Genomic DNA, 27,012 nt, shown 5'->3' with positions numbered 1-27,012 from the left:
GTTAGATAGTTAGGAAGTGAACCAGGAAAGAACAGTGTCATGAAGGCCAATGGAGTAAAGGGTGTGTAGGAGAAGAGGGTGGCCAACATTATCAAAAGCAGCAAAGAGGTCCAGGAGAATGAGTATGGAGAAATTACCCTTACATTTTACAGTAAGTAAATCATTGGTCACTTTTGTGAGAGCAGTTTCAGTGGAATGTTGGGGGTGGAAGCCTGATTGCAGAGAGTCGAGAATGGAATGAGAGGAGAGAAAGTGAGCCAGGCGTTTGTACACTAATCGCTGAAGTAGTTTGGAGGCAAAGGGGAGGAGAGAAATAGGGCGGTAGTTGAAGAGAGAGGCTGGATCGAGAGATTTTTTTTTAGAATAGGTGAGATGAGCGCATGTTTAAAGGAGGATGGAAATGTGCCAGTGGAGAGAGACAGGTTGAAGAGGTGAGTTAGAGGTGGGCATGCAGTGGAGGAGAGGGAGTGGAGAAGTTGGGAGGAAATAGGGTCGAGTGAACAGGTTGTAGGGTGAGATGATAAAATGAGTGCAGAAACTTCGTCTTCAGTTACTGGAGAGAATGAATTAAGGGTGGATTTGGGAGTGTAGGTAAAGGTGGATAGAGTGAGTGGAATTTGGCATGAGGAAATATCTTGTCGAATGGTGTTAATTTTGTCTTTAAAAAAGGTGACAAAATCACAGGCAGTGAGGGAGGAAGGAGGAGGAGGTGCAGGTGGGCAGAGAAGTGAGTTGAAGGTGGCAAAGAGTCGACTTGGATTAGAAGACTGGGTGGATATTCGAGATTTAAAGAATAATTGCTTGGCAATTGAAAGGGCAGTGCTGTAAGATGAATGGATGAATTTAGTGGAGGAAATCAGGATAGGAATGAGAGACTCTGCAGTGTGGGAGCACTTTTGTAAATAGCCGGTCTGTTTGGTGTGCCATGGCTAGGGGTTGGATCATCGGAGGGTGGGGAAGGCTAAAGTGGAGAAACTGGAGATGGAGCATTAGCGGGAGAAGTCAAGGTCAAGGAAGTGCCCATCACAGTGGGTGGGAGATGAGGTCCATTGGGAGAGACCAAAGGAGGAAGTAAGTGAAAGAAGTTTAGTGGCAGAAGAGACAGTGGGGTTATCAATGGGAATGTTGAAATCGCCTTGTAAGAGTGTAGACAAGTCAAGGGATAGGAAATAAGTATGGCAGGCCACAAATTTGTCAAGGAATTGGGAAACTGGACCTGGGGGTGATACATGACAGCAACACGAAGGTGGAGAGGATAATAGACGGGTAGTGTGGACTTTGATGGAAGAGAATGAGAGGGAGGGTTCAGAGAATATGACTTGGAAGGTGCAGCTTGGAGAGAGTAGAATGCCTACTCCACCACCTTGTCTCGCTCTGGGTCTGGGAGTGTGGCTGAGGGAGAGTCCCTCATAGGAGAGAGCTGCAGGAGATGTAGTGTCAGAGGAGGTGTTAAAAACAGATCTGGAGTTCCATAGTGCACAGGAGAAGGGAAGAGAGGAAAGTGGAGATATGTGGATAAGGTTTGCGGGATTGAAAGTATGGGATGGAGGAAAGGTTTGGTGTGGAGTGAGGAGCGTGAGCAGATAATGGGGATTGTACAGGGCCCAGAGTTAGGCGAGATATTACCAGCAATCATGAGAAGGGGCAGGGTGAGAAAGAGGACATGCGAGGAGGATTTGTGGGTGTGAGGTTTTTTTTAATTTATGTAGGCTGGTGAGTATGGTGGTTGCAGGAGACAAAACAGCTCCTGTGTACAGACTAGCAAGGAGGGAAGTAGTGAAGGGGAAATCATAATTGGGAAGGGAGGAATAGGATGATGGAGAAAGAAGAGGAGTTTGGAGTAGTAGTAGGAGAGACTGTAAATTGAATAGGTGCATGATGCAGAGATGTTGTATGAATGTGTATTAGCTAAGGTAGGTAATGAGAGAGTAGAAAGGAATGATTGATCCAAATTGTGTGGGGCAATGGAAGAGGTGAAGGACACATTATCGCCCCCTGGTTAGGGTTAATGGAGTAGGCACATTCTGGCACTCAGACACGGCGAGGTCCAGGAATACTGACAGTTGGGTGCGGATGATCCAGCAGCCAAACAGAGATGGTAACAGCAATCACAATTGAGCTCAGTGAGCAGATGAACAGATGGTGAAACAGCAATGACAGTTGAGCTCTGTGGGTCCCACAGCTGGACAGAGATGGTAGTTCTGTAGATCCTAAAACAGCCTTGTTTTTTGATAAGAAGTCGATCCTCAGCACTGCTGTGACGTTTACAAACAGTATTTATAAATATCCAAAGCGTTATTGTGACTGGATCACTCATAAATAACTTATGGTATCAATTAATTTAAGGGAAATAGCGCAGGGCGCTGATTTACATAAACTCCCAATGCACTTATTTTTAATATTGTACTGTATATATTCTGAGATAGGAAATTGTTATTTCTGAGACCAGGGTAGAAACTGTTTTTTTTCCTGTTTTCACCTTACTAAAGGCTATGCCTTATTTCTGATGCATTTGTGGATGGAGGTCTTGTGTCTATTGGGATGTAGTTGGTATGGAAGTATCATTGTTTAGGATTTGTAAGGTTGCTAGTGGAAACCTCCAATTAGGCATATGTGCAAGGGAGTCTGATATTTGGGATAATGAAAGGGAACAGTGGCAAAGCAACAACAGACAGGGTGGCATAGGCGGTCCATCCTGTCACAGTTATATTTGTCAAAATAAGGAAAAGTTGGAGCTTAGGCTAAGAGCTGAGCCAGTGTACAGCTTACTCCAACTGCCGTCTGCATGCCTTTCGGCTGCTGAGCCGAGTCTCACCCCGTGGGCTAAAATTTTGCCAGCTAGCCACTGAGCATTACATTATTGCCAGGAAAGGAATCAGAGGAGCAGAACAAGATTATGTTTTCTTCTGTGCACTGACTTTTTATTCCTGGTTCTGTTTAATATTTTCCTGCTTTGATCTTTGCTTTGTACCTATCCATTCTACTGGACTGTGATTCTGTACATTTCTGACAAAATGTTGTTATCCTTGTCCAGATTGACTATGATCTGTCTATTTCCATTTCTGTGTCATGTTAATTACATGCTCCATTATGGAACAACTGTGAGTCAAGGGGAACAAATGAGCACACAGAGGTTACAATTGCTGCTATTCTGTGTATCACTTAGACTATTAGATTGCATTTCCCAACTTAACATACACAAAAAACTATGTGTGTTAACAAAGCACCAACTAAACTTTCAGACATGTACATAAAATCTGTCCTCATATAGAGATATGAGGATAGTGGAACACCAGTTAAAGCAAATGGCACTAGATTAGCTACAACTGACATGTTGGTGGAGTACACATATTTTATTCCATAATACATGATATTATACAATATAGAACTATTTAGTTAATGTTTCTGTGAAGTAAAATAATTCAACCTCTGCTGCACAAAATCTTATCATTTTCCTCTCTCACTATGTTGGTAGAGAAATACACGTATGTGAGATGGTCCCACATGGGTACCAATCGCTCAGGCAAAGGATTAGGTAAAAATATCAAAGTGTGGTTATTTAATACACACAGAACAACATAAAAATATTATCAAGACAATAATATTAGCAAATTTCAGCCATATGGTTAGCTATGTTGTGGTTGGTATTAGCCCTGTATGGGCCTTTGTCCACAGCCTGAGACAGTTTGCTGATATTGAGTTTTGAAGGTACGCTGTCCAGTTATGAGTTAATGCTGTCAGCACCCTGTGTCTCCCTAGTATAAAGGCTCACACAGCAACCTGCGCCAAGGTCTCTCCTCCACACTGACGGATCCACAGTTCTCACTCAGTGTTTACAATCCAGATGTCCCACATTCTTTCAGCTAGTCACACTTTTGACCACATAGTAAGTGCCGTATAGTCTGATGTCAGAGACAAGAGGTCTAGATTCCTTAACACAATGGGGTGTGTGGGATCAGATTAACAGTAGCTTAGTCAAGGAATATTATCTGATGTTAGAAGGGATCTCTACACCCCTACATAGAAGTTACTAGTGTCATCAACCGAAGCTAAAGTAATATTTGCAGAACCTTCTCATGGAAGTGTTCACTTATAAGAACCACCTTTCTGTAAGAGCGTGATGTGCTCGCTCATACTCAGATTCCCCAGGTCTTAAACACCAGTAGTGCAAATTTAGTTTATAAAGAATGAGACACACTAACATGCAATAATCATAATAATATTAATAAAAATAAAGCGTGTCTCACCCAGAAGTGACGTTCTTGGAAACTCAGCCACAAAAGGAGTACTATTGCTAGCTGCTGTAGTTGGATGAATCAAACAGCCTTCTCAAGTGAATACCTAGCAGATAACCAATTTGCTCTGGATAGAGCAAGTTGGATAGAACAAGTTGCCAGAGTGTTATCAACAGTGATTTCTCCTGCTAACAGTGACAGATAGTTGGAAATGTTCTGCAAACTATACTAGAATGCAGATGGGACATACTAGTTTGAGTCACTCTCAAGTTTCAGACGCAAGTTTGAGATAGCAAAATCAGGTAAGTAAAACGGGGTTCACTAGTGGGTGGCAAACAATAAAAGTCTGTGATTCAAAGCAAAGTCTGTCTGGCAGGCAGAAAACAAACTTAATCAGTTTTCCAAAGCAATAGTTATGGGCAGGGAAAAGTCAAGGGTAATCTATCTTCCAAAGCAAGAGTCATGGGCAGGCACAAGTAATCTGTTTTCCAAAGTAAAGTGACAGGCAGAAGTAATACACGTTCTCAGTATCTGAGAGTACTAGTACCAGAAGGTCAGATCACCAGCACTGAAGAGACAGTGAAACCAGAATATATAGCATATATAGCGCTTGACTGAAACACCTGTCATGTTTCTATGACTCACACACTCAGATGCAACTACTGAGTATTCAAAGATGGCATGACCAGGGCAGAAGCCAACAGGATAACATGAAATAGCTTGGAGAATTGCACAGCCATGCAGGATCCGAGATCTAGCACTGAGCGGCCGTGGCTTCTAACAACTGGACCCCACCTCCTTCTGAGACAAACACTCTGAGTAAATTAGTCTGTAGAATTATATTTAATGAAAGGAAAGTTTTTGTTACCCATGAATATAACCAAATTTTCTTATACTACTGATATACTATATTAAAATAAAACTGTACAAATTTTAATATAACCAACATAGAAAAGAGAGAAACTCACTTAAACCAAATAAGATCTTTACTGGATTAATTACCCAAAATCAAGCTCTAAATATTAATTTAAACCTTCTGGTTATAAGTTATTCATTTGGTGAATCAAGAAGGATTCTCTAAGATATAAGTGATTAAACCTAACTGTGGGTGTGATAGTTTCAAGTAGAGATGTTCACTGATCCCCGTGTTCTGGTTTTGGTTTTGGATTTGGATCTGGATTAACTTTGTTAATTTGGTTTGTTGGTTTTGGCAAAACCGCCCTTGCGTGTTTTTCATTTTGGTTTTGGATCCCTATTTTTTTTCTAAAATCCCTATTTTTTGCTAAAAGCACATAATTTTGCTTTTTTTCCCCACCTACATTATTATTAACCTCAATAACACTAATTTCAAGTCATTTTCAGTCATGTTCACTACCTTACAGGTCACAATATTATTTTCATGTACTTTCAAACAAAGACTACAGTCTTTGTTTGAAAGTGCAGTTCTTGCCAGTGATAAGAAGAAGGCCATTGTCATGCCTGGGCATAAGACCAAAAAATACAGCTCTTATGTGTGGAATTATTTTAACCAAATCCTGACAACATTTGTCTAGCCATTTGTAACTTTTGTAAAGCCTCAGTCAGTAGAGGTAGGGACCTTAACCATCTAAGAACCTCATTCATGTTACGCCATTTGAAGCGAGTTCATGGAAAGCTTTTGTGAAAATCAGAAACTTTTGATAAAAAATAACAACAAGCAGTCCAGCATCAGCTACTTCTCTTCTCTCAGCTAGATCCCAGCACCTCCAATCTACACCCCCAACACCTTCATCATCAATATCCTCACAAGTGATCGGAGTTAGTCCTGCATCCAAGTTTCTAAGGCTAGATGACTCCTCCCCTAATCAGGACTCCTCAGAAGAATCCTTGAGCATTAGTCCCACTGCTCCTGCTCCTGCTGCTGGGGGTGAATCTTCAACCCAAAAGCAGACCAAGAAGAAGACTACTAGAAGTTTACAACAATTGACTGTTAAACAATCCTTTGCAAGAGGAAGCAAGTATGAAAGTTGTCACCCAGTCGTAAAGCAGATCACAGACGCCATGGTGACTATGCTAGTATTAGATCTGCGTCCAATATCCACTATTAATGCAGCTGGTTTTAGACAGTTACTTGAGGTCTTCTATTCCCATTACCAAATTCCATCACAACACCATTTTACTAGAAAAGCTATACCTCACCTCTACCAGAAGGTTTGTAAAAAACGTAATTATTGGGCTACAAAATGCCATTCTACCCACTGTACACTTAACCACAGATATGTGGACAAGCGGAACTAGGCAAACTAAAGATTATATGATTGTGACAGCCCACTAGGTTGGTGATTCGCCATCACCAGCAGGGACAGAAGCAGCATGTACTCAAGAATGTTGCATTTTTCAGAGGCAGGCTACTCTGTGTATCATCTGCTTCACTACGAGGCATATTTTTTTTATTATTATCGTAGATTTGTAAGGCAACACAGTGCTCCACAGCGTTGTACAGTAGGGAAGACAAGGACATACATAAAACAAGGCATACGTAAAACAAGAACAGACAAGGCAGACAAAATGAATGAAGACATGAAAGCAAAGGGTATGGAGGACCCTGCTCATTAGAGAGCTTACATTCTAAAGGGAAGAGGGCACAGCTGAAACAAGAGGAGCAAGTGTGGCTCAGAGTGGAGATTGGGATAGTTGTGAGGATGCATTAATGTGAATAGTGTTTGAGCGTGATAGGGAATTCCATAAGTGGGGAGCAGCACGGGAGAAGTCTTGAAAGCAGGAGTGAGAGGTGGTTATCAGAGACGAGATAAGGCGCAGGTCAGAGGTAATACCGCTGACAACCTGTTTGAAAAACTAAGCGATGTCATTGCAACATGGCTTATTGTAAAAGGACCTGTGGTTGCGCCCTATATGCGCATACTATCCTCTTATTCTATTCTCAGATACACTTGCTATAAAACTCGCACTTTTATGCACTTTTCCTTACACAATGTTGCCTTACTCAGTCTTTTGATCACACTAAATAACATTAAGCTTTACAGAATTATTTATCCAATAACCATTGTATCTCAGCAGTACTTTACAGTATATATTCACTATAAATAACCAATACTTACAACATATGTATGTATTTAAATCAAAGTATTTTAATTTTACTATTAACACAGAAATTCCTGCATTCACAGTTCACACATATATCATAACGTTGTTCAATATAAAATAGTATATCAATATAAAATTAACCCTAACACTATCCTTGCTTTACATATGTATCCTTAATAAGAATTAGTATTTATAATATTAATTTAAATAACACAGATATCAGACAATAGCTAGACAGTTATATGTATATAAATAGTTCATCATCATTTATTTATATAGCGCCACTAATTCCGCAGCGCTGTACAGAGAACTCACTCACATCAGTCCTTGCCCCATTGGAGCTTACAGTCTAAATTCCCTAATACACACACACACCGACTAGGGTCAATTTGATAGCAGACAATTAACCTACCAGTATGTTTTTGGAGTGTGGGAGGAAACCGGAGCACTCGGAGGAAACCCACGCAAACACCGGGTGAACATACAAACTCCACACAGATAAGGCCATGGTCGGGAATCAAACTCATGACCCCAGTGCTGTGAGGCAGCAGTGCTAGCCACTGAGCCACCGTGCTGCCTATAATTTAATTTAAATACCTAAATCCACATTACAAACACATCTAGCTTTATAGATATAGATATATATTATCAATGATACTTATCAAATCCTTGTATCCTGGATCCAATTCTTTATCTGCAATGTAGGGAACGTTTCTGTAGTATAGAATCCATTCCTGTTGCTTAGTGTAGGCTTTCTGTAGTATAATGGATACCTATCCTTTTCTGTAGTGTAGTGTATTTTCTGTACCACAGTGTATATTTTCTGTAGTGTAGTGTATCCCTATATAATATATATTTTCTGTAGTATAATATATATTTTCTGTAGTGTAATGTGTTCCTAGTGTAAGGTAGTGCTTGTTGTCCAGGGGCAGGCAGGCAGAGACAGAGGCGGAGTCCCGGGTCTTGCTTTTTTAGTCCAGACCCGGAAACTCCCAGGATCCCCAGGGGCAACGTGTGTGTGGTGATTCACCACACACATGTGGATGTTGTGTATGTCCAGGGGTGAGGATGTCAGCACCGGTGTCGCTTCTACCCGCTGTGTACGTGCTGACTTGAGTCGACACACACAGTGGGGATCTGTTATATAACTGCGCAGTTGCAGTGTGGCCATGCAAGTGCCGATATCGGCATGTGCACCGTAGGTACTGCGCATTCACGACTCATGGGAACCATGTACTAGTGGAACCATGTACGTGTGCGCGCATTTCCCCTTTTCATACTTATCCTGCTTGGACTCTCCTGAGGATATGTGATTTCTGATAATGCCACCAATATTGTTAGAGCATTACAGCGGGGGGAATTCCATCACATTCCCTGTTTTGCTCACACAATCAACTTGGTGGTACAGAACTTTTTAAAAAATGACAATGACATACAGGAGATGCTGTCTGTGACCCGAAATATTTAGGGTCATTTTCAGGATTCTGCAACAGCATGTAGGAGAATGCAGCAGCTGCAAGAAGAATAGAATTTGGGGGGAATCTACTTTAGTCCAGCACAGTGGAGAATACTTTCTGTGTTGTGCAAGCTGCTGAAACCACTCGAAGTAGTCACCTGTGAAGATAGTGCAGACACTGTTAGCTTGAGTCAAGTGATTCCCCTAATTAGACTTTTTGAAAAACAGCAAGAGAAAATGAAGGAGGAAATGAAACAAAGCTATTCCGCTAATTATGTTGGACTTGTAGATTAAGTACTTTATTCGCTTCACCAGGATCCAACAGTTATCAACATCTTGAAATTGGATCATTACATTTTGGCAACTGTGCTTGATCCTAGGTTTAAGAGCTTTATCTTTTCTTTCTTTCCAACTTACCCAGATCTCAAGAGATGCAATGAGCTCCTGGTCAGCAGACAGCTCAAGTGGTACATGAAACAATGACGTCTCCTCCTTCAGTTTCTCTGGAAATTGCTGCTAAGATAAAACAGCTTTCCCAAGACACCCATTGGTGAATTATAATGTTTTTTCACAGTAAACTCTCACCTTTATTAGTGAGGTGTTTTTTTTTTTTAAAAAGGTACAAGCTTTTTATTTTAATTTTTGTTTCCCTGACTTTTTGCACTTGAACATAGGCTTTAGCACATGAGGTAGAGGGATTAGTATCATCATGACTGAGACTGGAGAGTGACAAGAACAATGCCACCCCTTCTGTTTCTGTATGAGCTATGGCACAGTAGAATGTCACTGGAAACTTTTAAGAACACTGACAGCCCTATTATTACAATTTCTGTTTCAGCACTGAACCCTGCCACCTCTCCTGTTTCTGAGTGAGCTATGGTACAGTAAAATGTAACTGCAGATTTAGACCAAGACTGCCAGAACTTTTATTTGTATTTCAGCAATGCCAATTAGCAATGGAGCAATTGAGCTCTCCACTTTGTGTGTTACCTAGATAACACAGTACAATGTGACTGCAGATTTAGATGACCATGCCTGCCAGCCCTATTATTTCTATTTCAGCAATGACAATTAGCAATGGAGCAATGGAGCTCTCTTCTTTGTGTTTTACCTATATAACAGAGTACAATGTGCCTGCAGATTTAGAAGACCAAGCCTGCCAGCCCTATTATTTCTATTTCAGCAATGAAAATTAGTAATAAAGCAATGGAGCTCTCCTCTTTGTGTGTTACCTATATAACAGAGTGCAATGTGACTGCAGATTACGAAGACCAAGCCTGCCAGACCTATTATTTGTATTTCAGCAATGATAATTAGAATGTAGCAATGGAGCTCTCCTCTTTGTATGTTACCTATATAACAGAGTACAATGTGACTGCAGATTTAGAAGACCAAGCCTGCCAGACCTATTATTTCTATTTCAGAAATGACAATTAGCAATGGAGCAATGGAGCTCTACTGAATTTCACTGGAGACTGCCAAGAACTGTGCTACCCCTTCTGTGTCCCTCTGTGAAATAGCGTTGTATCGCAGTGGAGGCTGGTACTTATAGAATCCAAAATTTGCAAGATCCGACGAAGTAACAACAACGTTTTGCCTCTTTTTCAATTCTTAGGGCGTGCGGAAGTACCGAGCCATCTCGGCTCGTTACTCAGATCTGCTAAGTTCGGGTGTGTTCGGTTCTCGGGGAACCGAGCCTGAGCATCTCTAGTTTCAATTCGAATTAGTTTTATTTTTATAGGAATGCTACCATGTTTTTCAGTAAAGTCGCGGGGTATGCTGTGATTTTGTTTATTTAGTTTAATATTCTGTCGATATTCAAGGAAGCGGCTGTTTAATTTCCTAGTGGTATGTCTCATATACTGAAAGCCACAGGGCATTGTAATATATAAATAACATATTTTGTGTTACAGTTAATAAAAGATTGTATAGAGAATTTTCTCTTAGTAGTAGAAGATTCAAAAGCAGCCTATGGTTCTAATGGATTTAGTGAGCCAATTACAAATGGTAGTTTGATTAGAAGAGATACATGTTTTGTAAAGTAGTTTAGTGCTAAATGTTGCCAAGGATTTTTTCTTTTTTAAAAACACTTTAGCTCATGATCCCTGTGACAGAATGGACCACCTATGCCACCCTGTCTGTTGTTGCTGGGAACCGGCTGGGCTTACTTTGCCACCGTTCCCTTTCGTTATCCCAAATGCACCCTCTTACCGCAGTAGGAGGGGCTTACAATGCTGCCACCACTGAGCTCCTTCTATGGCACTCAGAACCATGTTCCTTCTGGGTCACTGATGCTGCTAGTGTACCTTGTTGCTGGTGTGCCCGGGCTGGTAACTCCGGACCTCTTACTATTTATCTGGGTTGCTGTGAATGGATCCCCCCTGGCCTAACACATTGACCAGGGCTGCGGATTAGATTTAGGGTCTAATCTGCAGGTCACAGGAATACAGCAATATTGAAGATGTTTCCAAGCAGGTCTTTGAAGCAAGATGTTTATTTGCTCTCACTGGGTAACGTCCCAGTGATCAGGTCAATTGATATCAGAAGAACACTTTTCACAAACAACCTAGAGCCTTTTATACATTTCATACTTGGCTATTTTTAGCATCAGGATATACTCTACTTACACAAAGATGGATTTACATGCATTGCAAAGCTAACAAAATTTGCTCTTGTCTATGAAATTCACTCTGGACAACAGGCCACACAGTAACGACCCAGTGCTGGGCCTTTGGCCAGAGCAGGCATGACCAGGGTCACCGAGAGGGGGGGGGGGAGCGGGTACATTTTACCCGGGCCCTTGCTTGTAATTTTTTCATTTTTCTTTTTTTTTTATCTTGCGTTTTTTAAAAAATGTATTTATTTATTTTTTTCCGCGGGGGGGATCGGTCTGTCAAACTCGTTGGTGGGGGGAGCTGGAACAAAAAAAAAAACTAAAAAAAAAATCATACTCACGTGATCGCGGCGCCGCGTCCCTCCTCTCCTTTCTTCTTCAGTCACACTGACTGTTGGGCGTGACGTCATCAAGTCATGCCCGACAGTCAGTGGGGAGCGCCGGTCAAGACCAAGCCAGAAGAAAGAAGAGAAGAAAGAAGAGAAGAGAAGAAAAGAAAGAAGATGACAAAAGGTAAGGAAAGAAATGGAGAGGCAAGGGGAGGAAAACAGAAAGGGACTGTGCTATAAAGAAGAGGGAGTAAAAAAATGGGGGAGAGAGGCTGAGTGTAAAAAAAAAAGGGGAGAGAAGCATAGATTAAAATAAAAAGGGGAGAGAAGCATAGGTTAAAAAAAAAGTGGAGAGAAGCACAGATTAAATAAGGGGAGAGAAGCACAGATTAAATAAAAAAGGGGAGAGAAGCACAGATTAAATAAAAAAGGGGAGAGAAGCACAGATTAAATAAAAAAGGGGAGAGAAGCACAGATTAAAAAAAAAGGGGAGAGAAGCATAGATTAAAAAAAAAAGGGGGAGAGAAGCATAGATTAAAAAAAAAGGGGAGAGAAGCACAGATTAAATAAAAAGGGGAGAGAAGCACAGATTTAAAAAAAAGGGGAGAGGCACAGAGTGAAAAAAAAAAGGGCAGAGAGGCTGAGAGTAAAAAAGGAAAGGGGGAGAGAGGCACAGAGTAAAAAAGAAGGGGGGAAAGCAGCATGGAGGGCGCAGTGTGAGCATAAGGGGGCACAGTGTAGTTGTGAAGAAGGGGCACAGTAATGTGTGTGTAATGGCACAGGGGGCTTGTTGCAATGTAGTGTGTGTGAGGTAGGTGGTGGCTAACTAATGGGCGCTATTTTATTTGTAGGGTGATGGTGAGGCAATTTAATAGTGGGGACTATTAATTTAAGATGAAGTGGTTTGGGGGCTATTGAATATGGGGGTAAGTTTGGGGAGAATGAGGTCTATTTATTAAATGTGACTATGAGTTATTTAATGGCAGTGATGGTTGCGGGAAATAGGTATTGCTGTTTGCAGGAAGGGAATAGGTTTATTTATTAAATGTGAATACTATTATTTTAATGTTGGGGCTGGAGGAAGGCCTAATTATTAATCATGGGTGGTGATGATTTAACGCCGGGGCTGGCTGTAATTTTCTAAATGTAGCCATTTTTTTTCTCCAAATAGGTCCTTCTACATTCCAGGATCCAGACAAGCCACAACTAAAGAAACCAGCAGCCACAGGTGGAGAAAGTAAGAAGAACAGGTAGGAGAGAGCAGCAGAGTGTGTGAAATGTTGTGATTCTAATATGGACAATACCAATTTTTGGTGAATGTTGTGCCCAATGTAAGGTGCAGGCCAAGACTGAACTCTTTGTGTACACACTGCATTGTTTCTATACTACACTGTGGTGCTAGATGTCCTGAAAGTCAGGAGTGCTTGAACATATGTAACGCTCCGGCGAATTGTGAGCCTAGTGATTTTGATGTTAGCCACGCCCCCAAATGCATGACCACACCCTTGAATTACGGCAGCGCAAAATTACTATAAGGGGGGGACATGAATTTGTTGTACCAGGGCCCTGAATTCCTCTTGGCAGCCCTGGGCATGACACTTCATCACAAAACTTTTTTGGCACTTCTTGCTATCAGACTCCCTTGCACATATGCCTAATTGGAGGTTTCCACTAGCAACCTTACAAATCCTAAACAATGACACTTCCATACTAAATACATCCCAATACACATAAGACCTCCATCCACAAAGGTCTATTGTATCAGATATATGCATCAGAAATAAGGCATACCCTTTAGTAAGGTGAAGACAGGAAAAAACAGTTTCTACCCTGGTCTCAGAAATAACGATTTCCTATCTCAGAATATATACAATATTAAAAATAAGTGCATTGGCAATTTATATAAATCAGCGCCCTGCGCTATTTCCCTTAAATAAATTGATAACATAAGTTATTTATGAGTGATCCAGTCACAGTCCCAAGCTAGATTTTAATAATGGATCCAAATGTAGAATATAATGATTTCGATTGATTATATTCATTATTTTACCAGAACAATTATTGTTACACATGAATGCAGCAGTACTTCCACTAAATATTATAATATTGACTATATAGAAGGTCAGAGTGTATTCCCGTCTTTCCAGACACATTTGGAACATAACTGAATGTATCAAATATATTGCACCTTTCGACTGGGGCATTAACTACAACATATATTTCTACCATAAAAAAGTCTGTGCTGAGTGGACCAGGAATAAAACATATAGTAACTCATCCCATAATAGTGTGAGGAATGAGGTACAGTTTGTCTGCGTGGTAAGGGACCTCTCGTTTCGTCACAAAGATCATTAAATGTTTTAACAGGACCAGAATATATTTAGGATAGGCTGACTGCTGATTGCTGACTTTAACATGTAACACTATTCTTAATGGTGGTGCGCAACCATCTATGTGACAATGATAACAAGTGATCCACAAACAAATTATTTTAATAAATGTATATATATATATATATATATATATATATATATATATATATATATATATATATATATACTTTGAATGGGTTTACTTTAAAGTCTTTCTAACTTTTAAAAGTGGTAAAAAGTTATGTTCTCCTAAGAACATATACACTTTAAGAGCTAAGTAACAAGTACATTCTAAGTGCAAAACCATAGATTAGCAATCATAATAAATAGTAGTGTGCTTACTTTAAAGAAATACATTCAATACTATTTTTATCAAATCACAGTGGAGGTGACTTGTAGACACTTAAATCTGAGTGATCCAAAGAAAAGATTACAGTATCTTAAATTTAAATCAGTTTAGATTATATGCTGTAAGGATATTACATATTTGGATTTAACTGAAAAAAAGCAGGGCAAAAGACATAAACCACTTAGCAAATTGCAATGATTATTAGTTTAGTGCAGAAAGTGACGTAATTTGGCTTAGCGACTCTGTGATGGCTGTGATAAAAACCACCCAGAGCTGGAAGAGGGGTTTAAAAGAGAGAGTAGCTTTAAGATATTAATGAGCCTCTAAAGCTAAATATAATAAAATATAAAAATCTGCATTGTGTAACATTCAAAACCAGTATGTCAGATTTTCTTGGCGTTAAGCTTAAGATTTTTAAAACTGTACATATCCGTATTATCTAGCTTAGTACGAGCTATTGACCTGTGCAATTCTCCAAGTGGAACCCTTCTGTGTCATTCAGTAGCCTTACCGATGAGACATCTGCGCTGCATAAAAATATTCTCCATGTTTGGTTCATATATATTCCTAATACTTTAGCAAATATGTTTGTGAGTGATACGATTACCTCTTTGCATAAAGCATCTAGAATTTTAAGTTTAGAAGTTATTAAATGTTGGGGAGGTTGGTGAGAGTTGAGGACAAAGTTATGCTGGAAGAAATGAGTAATCAAAAATGTTATTTGTCTTATTTTTGTTATTTGTTAGTGTTAAAATGTTTTGTTATGTTTTTGTTTGTTGTAACGCTGAATGTCAATGTTTCCCATGTTTCATCAATACAAGTTTATTTTAAATCATTTTGTTCCCGCAATAAATATTTTGTTTATAGTGAATATTGGGATTCCTGCTAAGACATAAGTCTTTTGCGTGCCGTAGCTTGTGTGAAGTAGCTCTACACTTGCTCAGAAATGGACCTTAAGCCAATGAAAGCAGTTGCGCGCAATTCATGTGTGAACACAATTTACATTTCTCCCTTTGACTTGAGAGGCAGAATGGGGGAGGGAAGAGGCACACTAACATAGTCCAGGTACAGTAAGGGTGTCCCCACGCAGATGTGCCTGATTCAAGTCCTAGCATTGTCAGAAGAACTCTTCTTTTCAGATGCAAGATTTGCACCTGCTCCAGTGCAGGTGTAACTGACAGATGATAGTAATGACCAAACAGGACATTGCCTCTCACATATAATGAGGTGACGAACAATTCACCTGTACACCTGACACCTCTCATCTCATCAAACAACACTATATAAGATCATTGCAGGGAGCAGCATTGCTATTTTATTATTTTAAATATTATGCTCTTTTCTACATAGTTGCATACATTAGCATTGCGGTTTTGTTTCTAAATGTAACTATTTCTAACATTACACACTGCAGTAGACTGATTTGCAAATAAAGAGTTTCTTCTAATTTATTTTTTTTTGCAAGTGCACCATCTCTCCTGCACATTTTATTAGAAATAAAACAAAAAACATTAAAAAAATATAAAAAAAAATGTGGATCTTATTGAAAAATATTATGTTTAATTGTTTTTTACTTACATTTGTTTAAAGTTTAAAAATGTATGTTTTTGCTATACAATTTTTACAATGTTCCAAAATTTTTGTGGATGTTATATTCTTGAACGGCCAAATGTGTAATAATGAGACATATTTGATAATGAAAGATGTAATAAAGAGGTAATTGTTAGCATTACCCATGGCATGTTAATGAATTAATCTGGTGAAAGGGTTAATATTATGTTATTATCAGGAAACATCAGTGTTTAGGAATAATAAGGTTAATTAGGGTAATTAAGGAAATGCACGCACGTGCGTTCAGATGGGATTAGCAGCAAATACGCATGTTGGAAAAAAGTGTAAAATTGCTCCAAAAACAATACAAAGCACAAAAAACCCACAATTACCCTTGCCTGGGATTTACGTCTTGTAACTAAGTTACTATAGTATTCATATCAATGTATTCCTCAGATACCCTTTGATTTGAATATGGGCATACACACAGGTTATGTGCTCTTTTTAAAACAGCAAGTTGGATCCAAGTTGCATTCTGATTCAAATCAGGCCCATTATCTATATTCATATAGTATTATTTTGGGAGGGGATTTTTCTCTTGTCCTCAGCTGCAAGGAAACGAAGGGAGAAAATTAGCTTTTTATTCACTATTACTATGATGGGTACAAGTGACAAATTTACCTGTCTGAAAGGGATGACACACATACGTGTTATATAATTAATACACACAAAAATACAAATGTCCCATCTGTACACTCTCTGTATACACATTGTACTGTGTCACACACTGCACACATACATACACTATGGGCCTGATTCATAAAGGAGTGTAAATGCTGATACGTGTCCTATATTGAGTTAAGTAACTTTGCGCATGCCCAGAACTGTACAATATGCCAGTGAAAGCAGCAACGTTAAATTTCCAATTTACCTTCCAACACAAAGGACCCTTACTACAGCCCATGATTGGAAGGGTGGAACAGGGAGGGGACTGGGTGTATGCATGTAGTCAATGTACATTTATGGCGTGCCACCTCGAACGCACGCAGCTATGTACGATTCAAGGTTTGGGCATCTTAAAGGTACATATTTTTCTGTCGTATCACTTCCACCAGCTACAGGGGGTGTAAGTACCGATTACTACTGATGATGGTCGCATATGCATGCTAGAACATGTGTTTGTGTTTGCAATCAGGAGCAACTGTTAAAATGCATTTTATGAACAATAGACATAATAACATCCTAATAAATCTATTTTGTAAAAATAACAACTTTTTTCATTTAAAGCTTTGTCATTAATGACAGTATCATGAAAAGATGACATTTATAGATTTTATTTCCCCGTGGGTTCAGCATCAGACATATATGCTTGCTCCTTGTTGAATATGGACATGCGTAAGCTCAATTTACTTGCATTTAAAAAAACACAATTTACGTCCAATTTTCGTGCCTTAATAAATCAGGCCATATATAGAAATAATTGTTAATAGACACATACTCTACACATCTTATATACCCAATTTAGCTTCATTCCATCCAATTGTTTTTTCTTTGTTCTCTTAAAGAAAAAGGAAGAACAATTACTTTTTATGCCCTTTAAAAGGTATAGGACAGGCACAAAAAGACTTGTTCAATTCATTGCATGGAAACATTCTCAGGTGTGCAATGAATTTTTCTCATCTGAATTTACTTGCCAGATGGGATTTAGGGACAGTGGGATTAAAGCACAAAAATACGGCTGAATCACACATATAGATAGATACATATACATGTGTATACATGTGTAAATACAGATGTGTGTATATATATATATATATATATATATATATATATATATATATATATATATATATATATACAGATATTAGTGAGCATATCTGGAGCGCTAATGGAACCACACTACTACTACGACAAGCTCTAAGACAGGAATATATGATCCACTATGAGATGGAAGGACAGTCGTGTTTCGAAGCAAGAACTTTGGAATAACAAGAGCTATATTATTGTTTAAACTATTTACATCTACATCCCAGGATACTTTGATAGAATGGATAAATAACCAATATTATTAGTAAAACAGTTTATAATTACATGGGACTTGTTACCTGGATCAACAACGTGTAGAGAAGTATCCACAATTAACTATCCCAGTGGAGTTCCTGAATCTTCATTTGGTCACCTGTTATTCGGCCTGTCATTTATTTGTATACGAGCAGTATGTATATATAATTATACCTATATATCCTCATTAGTTTGCTTCATGGTCTGAAGATTTTACAAATTAATATAGTTTTTAGTTATATCTTTATAACACATATTTTAATTCAATTAAATTTTTTTTGTATATGTACTCTTTACTATTTTGTACTCTTTACTATTTTTGGGATATAATAGATAGAGTTTATATATATATATATATATATATATATATATATATATATATATATATAATGCTTCTAAGAGCCAATTCTCTGGTTAGGTTGTTAGGTTGTCAATTTTTTTCAGGGATTTCAAACACCAAACCTTTAGAGATTAACTGATAAATTACGTGTATACTTGTTCACGTCTGCATTCGCATATTTTGTTACATTTCTGCCACCATATTCTCAGTGCTGTTGGTGTGTGATTTTTAGTGTTTCTAGTAAGTTGTCAATTTGGCAATTATTTTTTAATAGCAGCAGGTAATTTGTTGTTGTCCTACCTATTTGTAATTTAGTTAGCAATGGAGCTTTCTCTCTTTTTTTGTTGATACTCGAGATCTTGTTCATTACCCTAACCCCCACAACACAGAAGGTGTTGAGAAGAGCACCAGCTCTTCTCAGTGCTAGTTTCTGGTGGATGAGGGCACACTGTTATTATGTGCCCCTCACCCTCCCAGGGGGCACCAGCTTTGTATTGACCAGCATGAGACTTGTTTTTTCAATATGACAAGGAATCTCCAAGATCATGGTTTCACTTTTATAGTGGCAATCAGTCTAATAGTCCATAGTATTATTATAATATTTATTAACCTGTGGTCTCATAGTATGAATATATAAATGCCATGTTTTGAACTACTAAATTATATGTCATGACAATTATGGTGACTTTGCACTCTCATGTACACCTCCATCATTATACTCCATCTGTCAATCCCCATTACATTTGGTGTCTGATTATTACAGACAGTGTTCAAAGCTTATTAGAAGGCAGAACTAGGTTGATAATGGATAGATTTGAATTAGGTATTCCCTACAAGGCAACACTAATAGGCAGCAGTAAAAGATCTTTGCTAAACTTCATTTAACTGTAGTTACTGCATTAGATTGTATTAAATCTAGTTCATATTGGATGCATTAGCTTAAAATAGCTGGCATGAAGTTATTTATGTCACAATCATAGATTGGCAGTGTTTGAGCCACCCTTGTTAGTTTATATTTAATGACCAGTGAATAAGGCTAGCAATCTCTAACCGTTTAACCGTTTCCTTACTTATCTCATTCCTATATTACTGCAAGCCTTGCTTTCTGCACCTGATAAATTTACTGGCAAGAAAGATAAAACTTTTGTTTTAAACTTAAAATATAAGAAAAAAAATCACACATCAGATTTTTTTTGTAAAAAAAATTGTTGTTTGTATACATTGTCGGGAACATTTAGCTTATTACAAAAAAATTCTGATGTGTGATTTTTGCTTATATTTTCAGTTTATAATATAAATCAACCACAGATACCATCATAGCAGCAATAGGTATGTTTTGCAAATAACACTTAGGTGTGTTGACGCAGATATTTTAGCATTGCTAATTACTATGTCTGTTTATCATTGGTTGAAATGAGTTTGAAAGACAATCCCACACTCCGATACACCATCTCTAATGAATCCACATTATACAAGTGGAGAAACGCGTCAATTGGAGCTCAATTAACTTGTTTGAGGGGATCGCAGTTCTGGAGATATTGCTTATATCTAGAGAGATTGTACATAAGTTCTAATTGTGTTTGGCACCTTACCATTATCAGAGCAAGACCTTCTTTGTGGAACATTCGGTGGTGCTAATATAACGTGACAGCTGCTGTGTTCATCCTGCGACTTTACAATTATCCTAATTTGATCAATCTTCTGAGCCCATGTGAGGGTAAGATCTATGTCATGAGGATAAGCATCTGTTTGTGGAAGAAAGACCTGAGTCAAGGCTCTAGCGGGTGAAGTCGATAACCGCTGCTATAACCATATGAGTCAATTGGTGATTATGAATCCTTTTTACCAAGTGACATTTTAATCAAGATGATATTTGAGTAATTATTGTTTTAAGTAATTTCTGTGATTTTGTCTAATCTTTGTAGAATCCAGGACTATATTTACTCAAATCTTCTTTTCCTATATGTGTACTATAGGTGTTTTTCAATTTAATACTATGATTGGTCTTCAATAACCCTATATGGAGTAAATTTTAATTTAATTTTTTTTGTGATACAATTATTATGTTTATGTTTTTTCTGTATTGTTAATGAAATAAATAATTTTTATATATGTTTATATTGCTGCATGATGGTATTTTTTATTTTATACTTGAGAGAGCCTCCTTTTTGTGCTTCTTTTTTTCTCCTATTTTTTTCTTTATAGTTTAATCAATTAGAAGTTGCAACACAACAGCTTTTTAAAGAAGCTGCATGGAACCTCTCTGCAGGTATTAATGGTGGATTAATATTGATCTAGTAATTGATTTTTCCTATTACACTCTTTTAGATCTGGTTTGCTTATAGTCAGCGCCAGGTTAATTACTATTTCTGTTTGTATTAGGTTTGAAAAAACTTATTAGAAGGTTAATTGGATTCTGATAAAATGGACCCTAGTCTCTGTGTGTATGGTAGGGAATTTAGAGTGTTACCTCCAATGGGGTAAGGACATGTGAATGTCTATATATCCTTCGTACAATATGTGTAATATGATTGCCACTATATGCATAATGCTATAGTTTTTTGGACAGGCCTCGGTGACAAGGTTTTCAGAAAATACATGAAGATATGATAAAATGAGAGTGTGAGGGCAGTTAAAAGAATTTTACTCTTTGGATAACTTTAATTTATTTATTTTACATGTCATGCTGCAACTTTAATTAAATACATTGCTTTTTCTTGCCAGTTTCGTTTTGTGCTTTTTAACCATGTATTTATATAATCAGACAGCAGTTTACCTTCATTGCTCTCAGATACGACAGAGATCCGTTGTGCTCCCTGCATTAGATATAATTATATCCAGAGACCATCTTTGCTCTAAATAGCCAAGTAACAAACATTAAGCAAACTAATGATACAAGTACAGTACATAGTTAGAAAAAAACATTGGAGGTGTTTATGTATGAATAAAAACACGCGCAGTCACACGTAACCATACACTGTCCCAGAAAAAATATATGAAGTATTCTTTCACATATATGTAATGTCTAGCAATATTATAAAATTTGTTGACCATACACAGGCCCAGGTACGGTTTGGGTCCTATTAGTGTGGTTGATAAGAGACTGTTCACACAAGCAGATAGTAATCATCTGCTTACAACACTTATATGTGCTTCCTAGTGATTCAAGCCTATTTTAAACAAAGGGCAATCAACCCTTCTGTGAAACTAACTACAGCAAAAATTATATATACTTGGCCCTATCACACATCAACACCACAAAATTTTAACATAACACATTTTTTGGAGGTTGTAACTTCTTTTCCCAAATAAATTACCCAAAATGAAATAAAAGAAAAAATCCACAGGATTTTCACATTGTGTTGAAAGTTTTTTTCACTTACCTGGATGAAACTTTTAATAGAAGAGAACTTCTAGGTTAGACTTTTGTGGTTTTGTTGTGCGATAACGCCAAGTAATTAAAATAGTTTGTTTCACATTTGTTTATAACCAGAAATTATCTGATGAATTTCAGTTGGACAATCCTTAGGCATGCCAATAGCTTTGAGCCACATGTGACGATATCAGGCCAATTTACCGATATCAGAACCAATATTGCTTGATTTGTGGCCAGCTTTAGAGTTGTTTTAAATTAACAGCACCATTTAGTATTCTATAATATAACAGCACATGATTTTTGTGCTCATCTATGAATATATAAAAAGGAATGCACATTTTTAACTATTGCAATGACACCTGAGACACTTTACATATGTGATGCACACTTGCAGGTTCATGTTTGCTCCTGGGCTTCTGCCCTAGGAATTTAAACCTCAACTGTTGTCGCCTAATACAAATTAAATGCTCATAAATGTTGATCTGTAAAATGTGCCTCTCTTTATCACATTATCCCACTGAAAAGCCCCCATGGCTTCAACTTCCCTCATTCTCCAACTAGTTCTAACAGTATCTCTGGTGTTAATGAAATTCTGTTTTTATAGTAATTTTTTTTCAATATCTGTTTATGCTGTCTGTTACGTTTATAGCACTATATTGTATCGTTTGCAAAATTCATAATAAATAATTCATAATAAAAAAATATTCCAAATATTAAAATTCCAGAAATAAAATTAAGAGAAAAAAAATGGTGTGTGTGTAACAAGCTACCTAGTGCTGACATTATCAGAAATTTCAGATATCCAACGTTAGTTCTACTGAGCATTTTAAGTCATCTATCAACATATTTATGTACCTAATACATATAATACATGTAATACATAGATATTTGTTACAATAGGCTGCTGACCTTATTTCTTCTTTAAGGAACTTCTTGCATGCTGAGGTTCCTATGCAGACGTTGCACTTGTCAAGTCCAAGAAAGCTTTTGCCAAAATTATAGGAACTTTTTAGTTTGGAATCTGAAGAATTTGTTGCTCCAACATTCTCTTTCTTCATCACAATAATCAGCAGTATTGTACAAAAAAGACATATATTTGAAATAATCAAACATATCCAAGACCCCATTTTCTATACCTGAAGTTAATTTCAGTTTAGTGCAATTTGCTTAACAATCCAATTTCATGTGTGAATGGGAAGAAGTGTTGCAGGCATTAAAAGGAAGGAGGAAATTCATGCAGGATACAGATAATGTACATTGCTATGGTTATGCTTCCTATGTTCATTTCAGGTGCTTGGCTTTTGAGGACTAACAATGAGAAACTTTTAAAGAATTGAAATCAGTGCTCAGATCAACTGCACCTTTATAGATTAGTAGATTAGTTCACCCTGCTACTATTTTGCACACAAAACACCTAATATTTTTTTTAATAATTGATAAGAAAAAATGATATGCCTTTTTATTTTATCTTTAAAGATTCAACATAAATGTAGTATAATATATGGTTTAAAGTGAATTTTCGGTTTTCACTTCCCACTAAGTGTGCCATTCTACAGCCATGTAATAGAACTGCAATTCTCACAGTCGCATAGAGCAACAGATGGCAAATAGTTGCATAGATGGACCAATCATTCATTCTGCTTTTGTAAATCATATTTTGATTGAACGGGAAGTATTTATATTTAGGCAAAGTAACTATGGGTAACTTTGTGTTGTCTTAATGTGTGGGGAAAGAAGTAGAAAGCAGAGAAAGTTGATGGAACTTGTGCTGGGATATTGGTACCAGAAAAAAAACAACATAATTCCTTTCCTTACCTTGCTACCTAGAATTTTTTTATTTGCAAGACATTGACAACCCTTGTCTATATTACACAAGTAAATGTTTCACATATTACTTATATTATTTATATCAATGCAAATATTCATATATTACAAATTGTGCACATTAGCTTACCTTTTGTTTAACGGAATAGCTTTGTTGTGTCATTGTACATTTAAAATGTTCTAACTAATTGCATAGCGCTTCAGAATATGTTGGCACTATATTCATAAAGGATAATAATAATAATAATAATAATAATAATAATAATAATGTCATAGAATAAAGTATTTATAGGTAGTCTGAGAAGCTGGCTGCCAGTAAAATCCATGGAGGAGAGCAAACATATGTTATTATAGTTACATTTTTCCCTGTAAATACAAATCTTGGAAAGACTGCTTGGATGTACAATACTAGTACTATATGCAACACAAATTATATTTTTCTTTTTTCTCTAGGAGTCTTAGGTGTAAACACTGTTTCCCTTTTAATAGCTACTACAGATAAAGCTCAGGGAATCAATTGAAATTTCACAACATTTAACCGGATTTTGTTATTAATTAAAACAATTGGCATCTGTAACCAGGGCCGCCATCAGGGGGGTACAGGGGGTACCCGTGTACTGGGCCCGGGCTCACCAGGGGGCCTGGCGGCACACTCTTAACAGGGGGCCCGCTATCTTCAGCCTGGCTGTCACTGTGACAGCCAGACTGAAGACAGCAGTGATGACACTAGGGCTGAAGGACTTCAGCCTTAACTTCCGCAGTGGAGCGCATGTGCATTCCACCAACAGGAAGTTCCAAATGCCAAACTTCCTGTTGGTGGAACACATAGGTGTTCCACCAACAGGAAGTTCGTTTGGAACTTCCTGTTGGTGGAACACATATGCATTCCACTGCAGGAGGTAAGTAAATTTAAAATACATAGTACAAAAATAAGTTAGTTCATCCAAGCATCTTGCACTTAGCTAGCAATAGTAACCCCCAACTATTTCCTGTACAACTAATGCAGTAAGCAGTGTGTGCTGTGAGCAAACAACCATCATAGAAAACAACAAGGATACCTTTAGTCTATTGATACTAACTTTCACAAGGATCTATAATTATATGCTATAAGGATATTGAAAGCTGAACAAGAGAGTATGTCCCATATAGTAGATGCAACTATCCATCTTTTGGAGATATAGTCGGTTTTATATATATATATATATATATATATATATATATATATATATATTAGGGCCCCCCCTTAACTTACCTTTCAATCGCCTAAGTCTGACCACCTTCATGGAAGAGATGACCAGGGAGGAAGCCGGATCGTGATCACAAAAGGTAAGTTTTTGTTTTTTTTCTACAGGATTTTTTTTTCCATTGCCTTGGGCCCCCTTTCCCCCTGGGCCCCCAGGCACCTGCCCATCGTGCCCAGTCGGAAAGATGGCCCTGGTTCATGGGAGGGGGTCATCGGGGGGGGGGCCCTGCCTGATTCATTGTAATGGGCCCCACGATGATGGCGGCCCTGTCTGTAACATCCATTAGTTCGGTGTGCGATAAGCCTCCCAGATTTTACATTTAGTTGAATAACTTTCAGAGTTAGTTCATTTCTTTTTTCAGATTTTAAAAGGATCTATTTTGAAATAAATAATTGCTTTGATCTGCAGAATTAACAGCACTTGCTTGAATTAAAACTTTACAGAATCAGATAGCTCGAAGTGTTATGATTCAAACTTTATGATAAATAATAATAATAATAATAATAATAATAATAATAATAATAAAAAAAATATTATACAGGTTTTGAAACTAAAAAATTATTGTGTATCTGACCCGAATACATTTAACTTGAGAAATGACGGTAAAAGGGAATTTGAAGCATACGCTGCACTGATCTAATATACAAACTTATAATGGTATCATATTCATATGCCATGCATCAAATACTTTAATTATGATTGCTGATAGCCTGTTTCTGTTATTATTCTGATTAATCCTGATTAGATTCTAAGATTCTAAGCGATGACTAGTCTTCAAAAGACGGAAATGAAAGATTCACAAATCATGGTATTCAATGTGTGTGATATCATCACCAATCAGATGTACAGCTGTACCCAAGGATGTGAAGTGTGTAAATGTGAGATATGCTGATATGGCTAAATTGCAAAAAAGTGTTGGCAATAATGTAACCAATGAAGAAGAACCTCACTATACCACTATATCAAACATAAATATACACAAATATGTTTGTGTGAATAAGGCACATAGGTCTATAGGTATTTTTATATAAACACAGCAGCGCAAAAATTACTAAAATGCCCAAAATCTTTGTCAAAACTCCCTCAAACTGTCACAGTAAAATCAGTGCTGTTACACAGTTTAGGAATGCTACTAACACTGTATGCCACCTCAATTCCATTATTTTGCTAATTAGCTGCTTTCAATCTCCCTGTGATGTAAAGAAGATTGCAGTTGTATAGCTAGTGCTCAGAAGAGTAGATTTTATTTGTGTTTCAATTGTTTGTTGAATGAATATATATATATATATTAATAAAGTGAAAATTATTGATTGTCCAATCCAGTTGCTTAAAGGGAAAATAAATACATTTATTAATATATTAATGATACAGTTTAAAATTGAATTACGTAGTGGAACTAACATTAGCTCAGAGTTTCATTACTAACCCCACTAACCATAGTAAGTGAGACTGAAGTTTTATACTATTTGAAAAGTGGGATCAGTTCACACATATACATAAGTAATTACAGTATTTATACAATATTCAAAAATGAAGTTAATTATCATATGCACTAAGTTTTGTCTCTCTGTGCAGATGAATTAATCACATGTACATCTTTATGATCATCTGTATTTACATATTTACATATTACTTGTGAATACAACAAAAGGCTATGTTTATAGTAAATATATGTGCAATTCTAGTTTTTACATATAAATTAGGTTTTAGAAATAATTTATGAAATTCAGATTAATATTCAAAGTAGCTTAAGGCAGTTAAAGACTGTCTGAATGAAAGGTGTTTTATTTAGGGATGTGCACAGGCGACTTTTGAGGTCTCGTGTTTTGTGTTTTGGATCCGGATTTTCTCGATGTTTTGGGTTCGGATTTGTTTCGCAAAACACCTGCCGAAAGGTTTTGGTTCGGATTTAAGGTTTTGGATTCGGATTTTTTTTGAAAAAAGCATAAAAAGTTAAAAAAAAAATCAAGTTTTTGGGCTTATTTTCACTCCTACGCTATTATTGACCTTAATAACATTCAATAACAAGCATTTCCACTAATTTACCGTGTATTCTGAACACCTCACAATATAGTTATTAGTCCAAAACGTTGCAACGAGGTATCTTTCTGGACTGCGTAGTGGAGTGGTCCCCACAATATAATAAGAAAACCATCAACTGGTCTTAATCGCACCAA

The 27,012-nt window shown here is 37.3% G+C and overlaps 1 protein-coding gene across 2 annotated transcripts in view; it reads right to left on the bottom strand.

Moving 5' to 3' along the window:
- The window catches only part of DIPK2B (divergent protein kinase domain 2B), a 51,009-nt gene extending 28,030 nt beyond the window's left edge, over window positions 1-22,979 (bottom strand). For both annotated transcript variants that reach the window (XM_075198172.1, XM_075198173.1), the window contains exon 1: window positions 22,677-22,979. In XM_075198172.1, the coding sequence (XP_075054273.1) occupies window positions 22,677-22,894 (218 nt within the window). In that variant the 5' untranslated portion in view covers window positions 22,895-22,979. The remainder of the gene's footprint in view (window positions 1-22,676) is intronic.
- Window positions 22,980-27,012: the final 4,033 nt, after the last annotated feature.

This window comes from Mixophyes fleayi, chromosome 2 (assembly GCF_038048845.1).
Source record: "Mixophyes fleayi isolate aMixFle1 chromosome 2, aMixFle1.hap1, whole genome shotgun sequence".
Lineage (NCBI taxonomy): Eukaryota > Metazoa > Chordata > Amphibia > Anura > Limnodynastidae > Mixophyes > Mixophyes fleayi.
The sequence above is the reverse complement of the archived record's forward strand: the minus strand, read 5'-3'. Positions and strand labels throughout refer to the sequence as shown.